This window comes from Atractosteus spatula, chromosome 17 (assembly GCF_055471065.1).
Source record: "Atractosteus spatula isolate fAtrSpa1 chromosome 17, fAtrSpa1.hap1, whole genome shotgun sequence".
NCBI classification, from domain to species: Eukaryota; Metazoa; Chordata; class Actinopteri; order Semionotiformes; family Lepisosteidae; genus Atractosteus; species Atractosteus spatula.
Window position 1 is genome coordinate 18,408,969 of NC_142722.1, and position 12,344 is coordinate 18,421,312.

The window sequence follows — 12,344 nt, forward strand, 5'->3', positions numbered from 1 at the left end:
TGTCCTTTGGCTCAGGAAAGTCCTGCTTGAAGACAGAGCTGCAGTTCTCTGACATGTACTGTCTGCTGGCCGCCCATGTGTACATCGACCTGTGGAAGGAGACTGGTGAGCTGTCGATTCTCTCCAGAGCAGCAGACTCGCACGGTCAGCTGTCTGCTTAACCTGAGGTGACCCAGCATGTGTCAGGATGTATCCTCTGTGCACAGTCTTATGCATTTACTGCTGAAATTTGATGATAGTGTGATGGAAACAAAAACAGTTTTGTACTTTGAAGTGCATTTTGATTTCGTCATCTTGGAACAAAAAATGTGCCCGATCATCTTCTAAAATACGTCATGGGCTTAAAAGCTGTTCATGTAGGTAGCTGTGTCAGCATGCGTAGGCTGCAAAGGATCAGGTAAAGGTTGAATCCATGCTGAAAAGAGAAAAGACATAATGTTTTGGCTCTGGAGCCTTCTTCTGGTGCAATTGAAGAGGGCTCCACAGTTGAAACGTTGTGTCTTAAAAGCTGTGGTACTTGTACCGATCTAACAGTCCCTTTATTTTGTGAAATGCTAAAACTTTTCAGTATTTTCCTGACTGGAGTAGTGCTTAAGTTTTCCACTAACCAGTTCAGATGAGCTGGAAGTGATGCATTAAAAGCCATCAGTTAAGCGTTATTTGTTAGTTCCAGGATTTTCTGTAACATTCTATTTGTTTTTACTTGAGCAGTAAAGGGGAAATCTTTCACATTTTCACAGAAAGACTGCTCTCTTGGGTTATCTTTAGGCAACTGTCTTCAGTGTGAGGTTTGCGAATCGGGCTCTGTGAGATGTTTATCGAGCTCTCGGACTGTTAGGGCCGACGTGGGCTCTGTCCAGACACAGACCTGGAAGTGTTCAGTGCGTGCAGGAAGCAGGCGTGTGGCCTGAGTGAGGGTTTGTCTCGTGTGTCTCGCTGCAGGGGAAGAATGGCTGCTCTGGAGCTGTCTGGGCCTGCTGGAGGAAGGCCTGGCCCACAGCCCTTCCAACGCCCAGTTTAAGCTGCTGCTCATCCTCCTCTTCTGCCAGCTGGGGGCATTCGAACCCGTGGTCGACCTCTACTCCAGCCTGGACGCCAAGCACATACAGCATGACACCATAGGGTGAGGGCGGGGATGCAGTCTCCACGACCTCCTGCAGCGGAGGAAACTTAAACTGTTTCTTAGCTCGTCTGTGCCACGGCTCCACAGCAGGGGCTCCTTCTTTCTGAGCCGTGGGGGTGCAGGAGAGAGTTCTCCGCAGGGGCTGTGTGGAGTTTGCTGCGCTGACCCCCTCCTCCCTCTTTCTGCTGCAGGTACCTGCTGACCCGCTATGCAGAGTCATTGGGCCAGTTTGCTGCTGCTTCCCAGTCTTGCAATTTCTCACTCAGGTTTTTCCATTCGAACCAGAAAGATGTAAGTGTTTCTCGAACAGCGGCAGGCTGTGTTAATACAAACAAAGCTGCTCACAGAGTCCAGGCTCTAGGAGTCTGCCAGATGCGTTCACCAGTTAGCTGTGAACAGCCAGACAGGCTTGTTTGTAAGCATTCTTGTTGTTGTTGAGTGTATGAGTTCATCTGGAGACACAAAGCATCTGTTGCATCCATTTTTTCTACTTGATTGTATCTCTTTGATTTTGTTTTTTTTTAGACCTCAGAATATATCATTCAAGCTTATAAGTATGGTGCATTTGAGAAAATCCCTGAGTTCATTGCCTTCCGCAACAGACTGAACCGCTCGCTGCATTTCGCTCAAGTTCGCACTGAAAGGATGCTTTTAGACCTTTTCCTCGAAGCAAATATGTAAGTCTTCAGTGTTTTTCGCCTATATTATCACATTTTCCAATTTGCCCTTTCAAATACATTATGAAAAGTAAATATTGCGTTCTAAGAGCTATTATATAGCTTGAGGGTTATTGCCCCTAACCTGCAAAGTTTTTAGGTGTCCTATTGTTTGTACGATGTGGCCCAGACGTTTTGAGGATGTTTTTCTGTCTGTTTGAATTATTGATTTTGTGTCTGGGTGCACAGAATCATTGATGGCTAAGCGGGTTAAGACATTCGATTCTCATTCCTTTCAGCTCTGGCACAGAAAACTTCAAACCAAACTAAACATCAGCCAATGCAATCTTTAGATCCTAAGACCATCCTGCCTCAAAGTCTAAGTATCAGTCTGTTAGGTTACTGTTCTTGTCTAAGCACAGCGTTGTTAGTGTGGGCTCAAGTCCCAGGTGTGTGCGTGACCATTGCTAGGAGTGAGGGACTAGTGTTCCCTCTGGACAGGAGTTTTGTTCTTGCAGTTCATGTTAGGTCATTAGGATTGTGCTGGATTTTAACCTTTTCAACCTGTGAGTCTGCTCTGATCCGCAGATCATCAAGCCTAGAGGAGAATGTCAAGTCCATGGGCCTGTGTCCTGAGGAGGAGGACATTCCCTGGGCTGATATGAGGGACAATCGGGATTTGACAGTTCTGACCAGCTGGGATCCAAAGGACCGGTATGAGTATTCTTTTCCTAAAGTCCGATTCTAAAAACCGCATGTACTGTTCTGTGGGCAGGACCCTGGAGAGATAAGTACCATTCCTGACCTTGGCCACCTGATGTATTGAAGTCTTAAGGAGAGCTTCAGGAGCTTGAGACAAACTCCATTTGTTTCCCTGGCCTGTAAGGTCCCCAGATGTCTGTCCTGTATCCAACAGAACATACAGTTTGGCTCCATGACTGTCACTTCACCTCAAGGCTAGAGATGGGGTTGTGCTGCAACTTTCAAAACCTTTGTGGATTGCATGCCACATCCCGTTCAGTGTGTTTTTAATGATCACGGAGAATGGACAGGCTATCTTGTTAGTGGTGATGGAGTCTTAATAATTTAGGCCAGTGAGTTTATAACATGAATGGAATGAAACTTCACTCCTGCCTCTGGACCAAAGCCTGATTCATAGACCTATTGGAAAACCATCACGTGTACAGTAGCACTGCAGGGAAGAGCTCTGGGCTCACTGTCCCGCTGCCCGGACCCTCATGAGGACAGTGGGCTCAGTGTCCCGCTGCCCAGACCCTCGCCGGGTTCGGTGTCCCGCTGCCCGGACCCTCATGAGGACAGTGGGCTCGGTGTCCCGCTGCCCGGACCCTCATGAGGACAGTGGGCTCGGTGTCCCGCTGCCCGGACCCTCATGAGGACAGTGGGCTCGGTGTCCCGCTGCCCGGACCCTCATGAGGACAGTGGGCTCGGTGTCCCGCTGCCCAGACCCTCATGAGGACAGTGGGCTCGGTGTCCCGCTGCCCAGACCCTCATGAGGACAGTGGGCTCGGTGTCCCGCTGCCCGGACCCTCGCCAGGCTCGCTGTGCTGCAGACCTGGCTCTGAATGGTGTCTTGTCAGGCCAGTGACGGAGTGGGCTGGTGTTGTTTCCCAGGCAGCTGTCTGAGGAGCATCGGCGGCTCTCCCTGGAAGAGGAGGCGCTGTGGCTCCGCATCCGGGCCCTGACCCTGCGCCTGGTGGGCTCCCTCGCCGCCCTCGGCCCCCCCGTCGCGCCCAGGAACTCGGAGAAGATGGCGGAGAACGGGGTGGCCTCCAGGCCGGACACTCTGCGCTCGCTGCTGAAGCAGCTGGAGACGGCGCTGGAGACGGGGAGGGCCTTCACGGAGAGGAACGTCCAGGTACCGCCCGCCGGCTCTCCGACGACGTCTCTCACACGGAACAGGCACAAGCACGCCCCTTGCTGTTTGGGGAGCTGCTGTTGTCTTGGAGCACAGACGGAGCTTTTCAAAGGCAGAAATAATACAGACCTGCCACATATAACACAGGCATCGGGAACGGCTTCACCCTCGTGAACCTTGTTCATTTTCTTCACGGGGCCATGTGTCTTTTTACACACGTTAGGCTGGCATCCATAGGTGCCGTGAAGGTTAATTCCATACACTGCTGCAAAATGTAACAGCTGGAGGGTTAAAACCGTTCACCGTTCTTTAGTCTAACTTCTAGTTTGTGTTTTTTGATAACGAAAGAACGGTGTTTGCCATGGGATCAGCTGCAATGAAAACGTACAGTTTGAAATGTAAGCTGTAGTAAAAGGATCAACATTTTTCTTATAAATCAAAGTTCTAAACCAACATTTTAAAGGAAACTCCTGTCAACAGATGTACATGTGGTTTGTGTTCCATAAACATGAAATTGCTGTTCTTGCTATGGGGATTTACTGTTTGTTAATTCTGTTAAGGTGCAGCATAATGGCCTGAAAAAAACACGTTGCAAATGTTTGGCACTCATCCGTTTGGTCCATTACCCTGTCCTGCAGTTCTGATTCTGTCTGGAGGATGATGAGATCAGGATACTGCTTTAGCAAACAGGAGAAAAGACACAGGGTTGCCCTCTGAAAGAGGTGATCGCGTCGGACAGAATGCTTAGTGCTGTAGGTCGATCCCGCTGCTCAACCGGGACCCCGCTGGCTTGTTCTGAAGTCCCGAGAGACGGCTGCCCTTGCTGAAGCGAGCCCCGCCTGTGTGTGTGTGTGCCCCCCGCAGTACCCGTTCCTGGGGCCTCCCTCCACGCGCCTGTCTCCTGCCCTCGCCAGCGGGAGCTGTCAGTGCCAGGCCAGCGCTTTCCACCTGGTCAGTGACCTCCAGGACCTGGACTCCCACGGCTTGGGTAAAGCTCATCTTCTGTGGCCCGTTCTCGCTGGAAGTCATGTTTGTAGCTCTGGGCTGCTTGGATCATTTTCTGCCCCATGTGAACAGACCGTTTCCTTAGTTGCGATATGTGTGTTTTTTATTCTGATTTGTTTAATCAAAAGAGGTGGCGTGGTGGCGTCAGTATTGCTGCCTCGCGGCGCTGGGGCCCAGGGTTCAGTTCCGGACCTGGGTTGCTGTCTGTGTGGAGCTTGCATGTTTTCCCTGGGGAGCTTCAGTTTCTGCTCATTTGCATTTGTGACTTTCCAAATTAAAGTGCCTACAGTAGAACAAGCGTAACTGGTTGTGAGAGGATGGCCATTAGACTGTGTGTAAGTGTGGCCATAACTGTATTTTAAACGTTTGACCAAAATAATGCATTTCCTAGTGAGAACCCTCCAGAAACAGTGTAGTATGTGCTTCCTGTGGGAGTGGCTGCAGTAATAACAGTGTAGATGTGTCATGTGAATTGATTTTTAAACAAATCAATTCAGTCCTCTTATATCTGGGTGTATAGGGTTAGGAGGGTCTCTAATTACACGTAAGAACAGTCGATTACGTTTTTAAATTTACAGATCAGTACAAATCCATCTCTCTCCTTGTTTCTTTCAGAAGACACAACAGAGGTCCAAACGAGAATAGGGAACAGCTTTAAATCTTTAATAGCACAGCTAAGAGGTAAGGGTGGAAAACTATCTTTGCCGAATCTTCAGACTTGGTTTTTAAGGCTTTTCATCCCACTCATCATGTTTCAGCACCCGTTTCAAATGCATCAGCTGTGATAGTTTTCTTTGTAGGATTTTTTTAGGAAATAAACTACTGCATATGCATTGGCCAACAGATATCATGTGCTGCCTCTCACTTTCTCATTTTTATCACCCATCATTAAGAACTTTTCTCTTCCTTTTCAGAATTAGTTATTTCTTCACAGGCAGGTTTTTTATATAAGATAGTGGTCTGGTCTTCAGTGGGACTAAAGGAGTCTGAGTCTTGCTCATCCTCATTTAAAGTCAAAAGAATTGGAGCCACAGGAGCATTGGTTTGGCACCAACAGCCTCGTTTTTGACAAAAGTGGAAACAAGCCCACAGAGTCCCCAAGTCAGTGTTAAAAGACTCGCATTGCTGCCCTCACTGTCAGTCATCGAGATATTGTTGAATATGCAGTTGGTGAATTACACAGTGAGTTGTGTGAAAGAAGTGGCAATAACTATTAATAATAATTTAATGTAGTTATTAAATGTATTTAGTGGCACTCAATTTATATGAAATAATTAAACCACAGTTTTCGGTGCTGGAGGTTCAAGTTTCTCCGGTAACTAATTAGCTAGCTAAAATTTACAAGGCATTGCAGGCTTTCCCTTCTTCAAGGCCAGACAGATTTGACAAATATTCCAATTTATCAGGACTTTTTGCCACATTTTTGTAAGCACCAGGAACTTAACCTCACTGAACCTTAGCTTTGCAAAAAAAACTTTCTACTTGTTGTACTTAAGCAATGTTTTCTGTGTGAAGTGTAGTTTTTTATCCAAATAGAATTCATGAACGTTTTATAAGTGTTTACATTCAGAATGTTAAGTTGTTCTGTTGTTTTTCTTTTTCAGAGTTATTTAGTAAATGCAAAGGTGATCTACTGGACGTTAAAGACTGTCAGTGTAAAACCAAGCCGATACTTTTAGAAAACTTAGTGTTCTTTGTAGAGGTGAGTTTTCTTGATCACCCTAGATATTAGACTAAAAAGCTTAAAATGCATCTTTGAACATTTTCTTTGGATATTCTCACTTGCTGGTTAAGGGAATTTCAGAACTTGAAGCAATTACGAACGAGAAAAATAAAGCTAAATTTCTTCTGTCAGCAAGACAAATCAAGGAAAGGAATACCGTTCATAATTATTAACTTTTAAATACAGTAATGTGGAGCAGATCATTTGTACAGTATGTAGCCGAATCTTCAGCAGAAATCGTCTAGATCTTTTTTTATTAGAAACACGATGCCCTTTTTTAAACAATCAAGCAGTGCTTAACTTACAGAGCCTTGTAAAAGTATTCAGACCCTTGCTCAGTTTTCATGTTGTGTTGCTGTAAAGTTTTCAGTCATGACACTTTGAAGCAGCGGTATTTATGTACACAACTACTTGACAAATTCAAATCATAAAACAAAAATAAAGAGGTAAATACTGTGAAAGAAAAATGAAAAGGTCATGACTGAATAACAAGGGTTCAAACCCTTGGCTGTAGCAGAGCTTCATTTAATTTAGATGCACAAAATGACCTGAACAAACCACACTTTTAATTGAGTGGCCTCTGTGTGTGCAGGGGCTCACTCACTGGATTTGTTTCGTGATCAAGGCTGTTGCACAGCTGATTTGAAAGTTGTGGTTAACAGCCTTCAGCTCTGATTCGTCCCATTCTGCTTTTCTTCCATCCAAAACCCCGTCAGACCAGGCTGACTTTTTGTAAAAATTGAATGAACAGCTGTAAAAATACAATACTCTGGTTTAAACTGGAGGTTTGCTAGGATATACATGTTGTTTATTCGAGTCTAAGATTGCCATAAGATTTACAATACTGGGCTTGTTAATGATTGGTAGACAATGTGACCTTTATGTAAAAAAAATTAAGGATATTTTTTTGTGGCGCCTGTTTTTTTTCTATTAATCATTAGTAGGTTGGACTGTGTGGTGACTGGGTGTTCTGCACTGTGCCTTTGGAAATTCCTGTCATCACAGTGTTTCTGTGGTCAAGTGCTCCAGGTTTAACACAGCCTGTTTCTGCTCCCCAGACCGTCTGCGTTGTCCTGTGGGTTTCCAGTTACTGTGGTAGTGTTCTGCGACCTCTGAAGGCCAGTTTACAGAAGAAGAAGAAGAAGAAAAAGGAGACCAACACAACCACAGTAAGGTCCTAAGCTGTCTTTGAGGGAGCTGATTGCTCTGAACACCTGTTGTTGATCAGTGGTGTAAGATGTGTGCTTTTGATAACTTTTGCAGCATATACATTACGTCAGCTAGTTCCTTCGGAATGTTGCTTTGGAAAAATCAAGAAACCCCTTTAAATCAAGAGATTTGATGTGGAGAACAGTTCTCCTGCAAGCGAAATCTAAGCTGAGGGATTATTAGTAATGAAGCATGAGAGGCGTAGCTAGCAGGCCTGCGTTTCAGCTGCTCCATCAAAATGAACACTTCCTCCTGAAGCGGCTCCTGTTTCCCCCGCTGTTGTAACGGGCCACGGAGCAACAGCTAGGAAGGCATTCATTGCACAACAAACACTGAAACAGAAAATGTGGCAATCATGCTTCCTTTCTTTAGTAGAAAATGGTGAATTTTAATAGGTAACCACCCAGTTTGGAGTTGCCAGCTGTGCCTTTGTGTCCTGTCTGTACCCACACAGAAGCAGGCAGGACAAGCAGACGGCTCAGTTATTCTTATTCCCCCAGTCAGCTAGTTAGGAATGTAATGGCATCGGTTAACTCTGTGATTACGGAGTTGCCTGTGTCCGTTTCCTGGAGGAGCACGGACTGAAATGTCTGCTGTTTGGAACATTTTTGCTCGCTGACCGCAGGGCTTCACACTAAAATTTGAAAGAAGAAAAAAAAAAGGCAAGACCCCCCCCGGTTTGAGCTGAAGAAAGAGTCAGATAAGTGGGACCCATTTGAAGCTCAAAAGGGCATCTTATTAAACGCCTATATTTATTTATTTTCACACAATAGGATGTAGTGACGTCGTAACCGGTCTCTTTTATTTGATCATTAAGTTCTCTTTTATTTGATCATTTTTGAACACGGTTCACATTCCGGTGTGCAGGGCAAGCTTGGCTTGTAGATGCGGCACTAGGCTTACATACTGGTTTTGTCATCCCCAGCCTGCGGTGTTCAGTGGCTACCAGGAATACACCGCGGCCCTGCAGGCCCTGCTGCCTGAGGCCCTGGATCACGTCAAGGGCCTGGAGGCGTGTGTGATGGCAGTGAAGCTGGAGGGCCTGTCTCTGGAGGAGCACCCACTCTCGGAGGTAGGCCCCACCCGCCACCGCCAGCGTTAAAAGTCGTAAGAGAACCCCTTCTCACAGTTCTATAGTTTGGGGAATGTCCAAAAGGAAGTGAAATGATTTCCTCTTTTGTGCATAATCCATACACTTGCTGGCCAGAATATTAATACCCCCCCCCCCCCACAGAGTAATGCATTTGACCTCTGCAAGGGGAAAGAACAGCTCAGACAGGAAGTGGCCGTGCTTCTGCAGGGCTGTACTGCGTATAGGCGATGATGAGAGGGGCAGAGTGTGGGTTCGACATGAGCAGTTCTAAGGATGTCGTGTAGACCATGATTAACATGGGAACGTAGCCTCTTTTCATGTCAAAGAAAGGAAAATACGGACTGGGGAATTTTGAATAAGTGACTACACGATCAACATGGCTATTTTGAAAGGCTAATGCCTGTTAATCCTACGTCTAAATGCGCCGTAGCTGATGAAGAACAGTGTTGTCCCCATTTCACGTTATATTTAAGATGTTTCTCATTGAGAGTGTATGGATATGACACGATGTTAAGGTTAAATCCAAAAAAGGACAGCACTTCTCTTCATTAAATTAGGTCCTCTTATACAAAGTGTCTTTGAAAACATACAGGAGTAGTGTGGTTTCCATGACTTTTGGTAATCCTGAGACGCTGTTCATTTTTATGTAAGTCTGTAAATTGTCAGTGTAGTGGGCAATAGTGAATAAAGCTGTTAGGAAAATGAATGAGCGGATGGATAGTCAGCTTGGCTAGTGACTAGAACCCTTGAGATGTCTTCGAAAATAGTTTTTACACAATCCTTTAAGAATCTGAGTGTTTAAGGCTCCTAACAGAAGACAAGATGGGGCCCCCTCTTCCTCCGGCCCGTTGCTCGCTGACGCTGCTCGGCACATTCTGCCCCCGCTGGGGCAGTCCTGCTCACAGCCAGCCCTGAACCAGTGGCGTCAGGACTGCACTGCGAAATCTTAAGAGGGATTGGGGGGGGGGTAGGTGTTTTAAATATTCATGTTTCTTTAAAAGAAGTTACGTGTCCTGCTGGAAATGTCACGCGGTAAACACACACAAGCTTCAGATCCCACGCCTCTCTTGCCTGCCCTGCTCCCAGTGCGACTCTGGAAAGTACACAGGATGGGAGTGCAGGACTTTCCATCGCGCCGTGCAGGGGGGTGCGTACCCTATAATTAAGCCTTCGCGAGCAGATCTCACTGGTGACTGTACTCACCTCCACCAGAGAGAACATGTTTTTATTTGAATTTGTTTGGTTAGTGGGGGAAACCCCATGTTTGTTTTACCAGCCCATAGCAGCATGAAGAAACTAATAGCCAAACTGCATACAGAAACCTAGATGTCGCCCGTAGTGTGACTCTGCAGTTCGTTACCGATGGCCTCGGCCTGCAGGGCCGACTGGGGGATTCTTGTCATGTGAGACGAGCAGTGTTTGGAGTCGAGGTGTGGCGTGTCTGCTCGGAAGCTTCAGCAAGGCAGTCAGATCACGGGGGGTCGATGTAGGTCAGGTGTGTTTCTCGTGCGCAGAGAGAGCAGGGAGAGCGAATGACTTCCACGCCTTTTCGGTGCCTTTACTTTTTGAAAAAATACTTTTTGTTTTTTTTTCACATTCAGGGTCTCTTGTTCATGCTTTTTAAAGTGGACATTCACATTTTGTTTCTGTAAAGATATAATTAAAGATTAAAGATATGTAAATGTGTTACTAGAGCTGCTATGAATTTTCAGTAGCTGTAGGACATGGGGTTGTGTCTCTGTGCTTTGTGAACATGGTGAACACGAAATGGACAGAATGTTTCTCAGTTGTAGAGTTTTGAAGTTTGTTCCGTTTCTCAGATGTATAGTTTTGACATTATCAATATAACAACTGTACTGTCGTTATTGACACCTCTGTTACAAGTTTATTTAGTGCTATTGAGTGCATTTCTCTTTGTTAAATTGAAGTTTGTCAGTGATGCTGGTTTTTAAATTACACTCATGCAATTAACTCTTGCATGAACTCTTGCAAATAGTTTTTCTAGTCAATTAACTGATATCCAGATTCCAATAGTTAGGTCTGTGATTTTAAAAACTTTACTTATGTTAAATTATGGACTAAATCAGTTACATTATTATAATTGTGGGAGGTGACATTAAAATCTCAAAACGTCCTAGAAAATGTCATAATCATGCAAATGCAAAAATTTATTTTACTAATGACTGAAAACAGTGACAGTAATGAGTGAATGTAAAATGTAATGACTGAAAACAAGAAGCAGACTAAAGAGTGGGAGGAGTGTAGTCACACATACAAAATGAAAATGCTTTTCACAGAATTACTGCGATTTTAAAAAGCTCATGAGTTTGCACAAGCATCCTTGCTTATACTGGAATAATATGGCTTTTAAACCTTTGCTCTATGTGCACTTCAGAAAAAGCAACATTGTATTATAAAAATACTATTAAAAATACACAAAATTGTATTAAAAAAACACAAGAAGGCTGATGTGTTTGTATCAAGAAGTTCACCTGAAGGATGCTCCACAGCCGAAACGGTGTTTCTGTTCTTTACCTTTCAGCAGAGAATAAACCCTTACCTGCTGCTTTGCAGCCTGCGCATGCTGGCCCCCACTCAAACATCTTGAGCAAGAAATTGATTTGGGAATGTGTTATTAACTGAAATTCAGACTGGGGGGGGAAAGAGGTGCCATCAGTGATGAGAACAACTTGTATGTCAAGGCCAAGACTGCAGTTTTCATGAGAATGGAGAACACACATTTAGATAATGAAACTATAGTTACATGTTTTTTAATATTAGGTGTTGTGAAGTGTCGCATGTTAAAACGTTCGGGCAGTTGGGAGTCAATTCCAACACATTCCCTTTGCCGTGTTCAAACAGCTCCGACCAGTTTGACTTCATTGTCAGTGACGTCGGGCTGTCATACTGTGAGATGGAGATGGAGCACAAGAGTGTCTGTGACCATCATCCTCTCGCATTTCTCCATGGAACTTGAAACTGAAATTGTTTTCAGGAATTGGAGACCTGTGACGAGGCAGGCGTCTCGGTGTCTACAGGGCACGCCAGGCTCGATGATCTCGAGACGCAGCTGGGCTAGCCTGATCGAGTAGCCTGGGTGATTAAAAGCACTATCAGAACTACACAGTTCCTTCAGTTGCATGGTTTTATGTATTAAGTTCCTTTCAATAAATATGATCATCACTTGCACTTTATACATTACATTTTATACAGTGTCTGCAATGAAATTTCATATTTCAAAAAGGACGTCACTGTCCTGGAGAAGGGCAGCAGTATTTATTCCTGGCCTTGCTGGAAGGTCTGACTGGCAGGTTAAAGTTGTAGAATATGCTTATTGTTGAAGAAAGGAACCTTAGATCAGACTTTATTGAAGTAATCCTCATAAGATCACTTTATTGGCCATATACAATTTCTGGCATTAGGAATTTGTCTTTTCGCAGACCCCAGCTTGTTCTCCGTGAGACACACAGACAGGGAGAGAGAAGCTGGGGGTCAGAACGCAGGGTCAGCCATTTATACGGCGCCCCTGGAGCAGGTGGGGTTAAGGGCCTTGCTCGGGGGCCCAACGGAGTAGGATTCCTCTGCCGGCCGAGGGATTTGAACCGGCAGCCTTCCAGCCACAGGCGCAGATCCTGAGCCATAAACACTGACAAAGTCAA

The 12,344-nt window shown here is 45.2% G+C and overlaps 1 protein-coding gene across 1 annotated transcript in view; it reads left to right on the plus strand.

Annotated features, from left to right (window-relative positions):
• Nucleotides 1-12,344, plus strand: part of naa25 (N-alpha-acetyltransferase 25, NatB auxiliary subunit) — a 35,126-nt gene that overhangs the window by 19,217 nt on the left and 3,565 nt on the right. Inside the window, exons 13-23 of the mRNA XM_088936019.1 lie at nucleotides 16-105; nucleotides 943-1,123; nucleotides 1,315-1,414; nucleotides 1,649-1,800; nucleotides 2,368-2,493; nucleotides 3,412-3,655; nucleotides 4,520-4,643; nucleotides 5,276-5,341; nucleotides 6,265-6,362; nucleotides 7,442-7,552; nucleotides 8,518-8,664. Of these exons, the coding sequence (XP_088792145.1) occupies nucleotides 16-105; nucleotides 943-1,123; nucleotides 1,315-1,414; nucleotides 1,649-1,800; nucleotides 2,368-2,493; nucleotides 3,412-3,655; nucleotides 4,520-4,643; nucleotides 5,276-5,341; nucleotides 6,265-6,362; nucleotides 7,442-7,552; nucleotides 8,518-8,664 (1,439 nt within the window). The remainder of the gene's footprint in view (nucleotides 1-15; nucleotides 106-942; nucleotides 1,124-1,314; nucleotides 1,415-1,648; nucleotides 1,801-2,367; nucleotides 2,494-3,411; nucleotides 3,656-4,519; nucleotides 4,644-5,275; nucleotides 5,342-6,264; nucleotides 6,363-7,441; nucleotides 7,553-8,517; nucleotides 8,665-12,344) is intronic.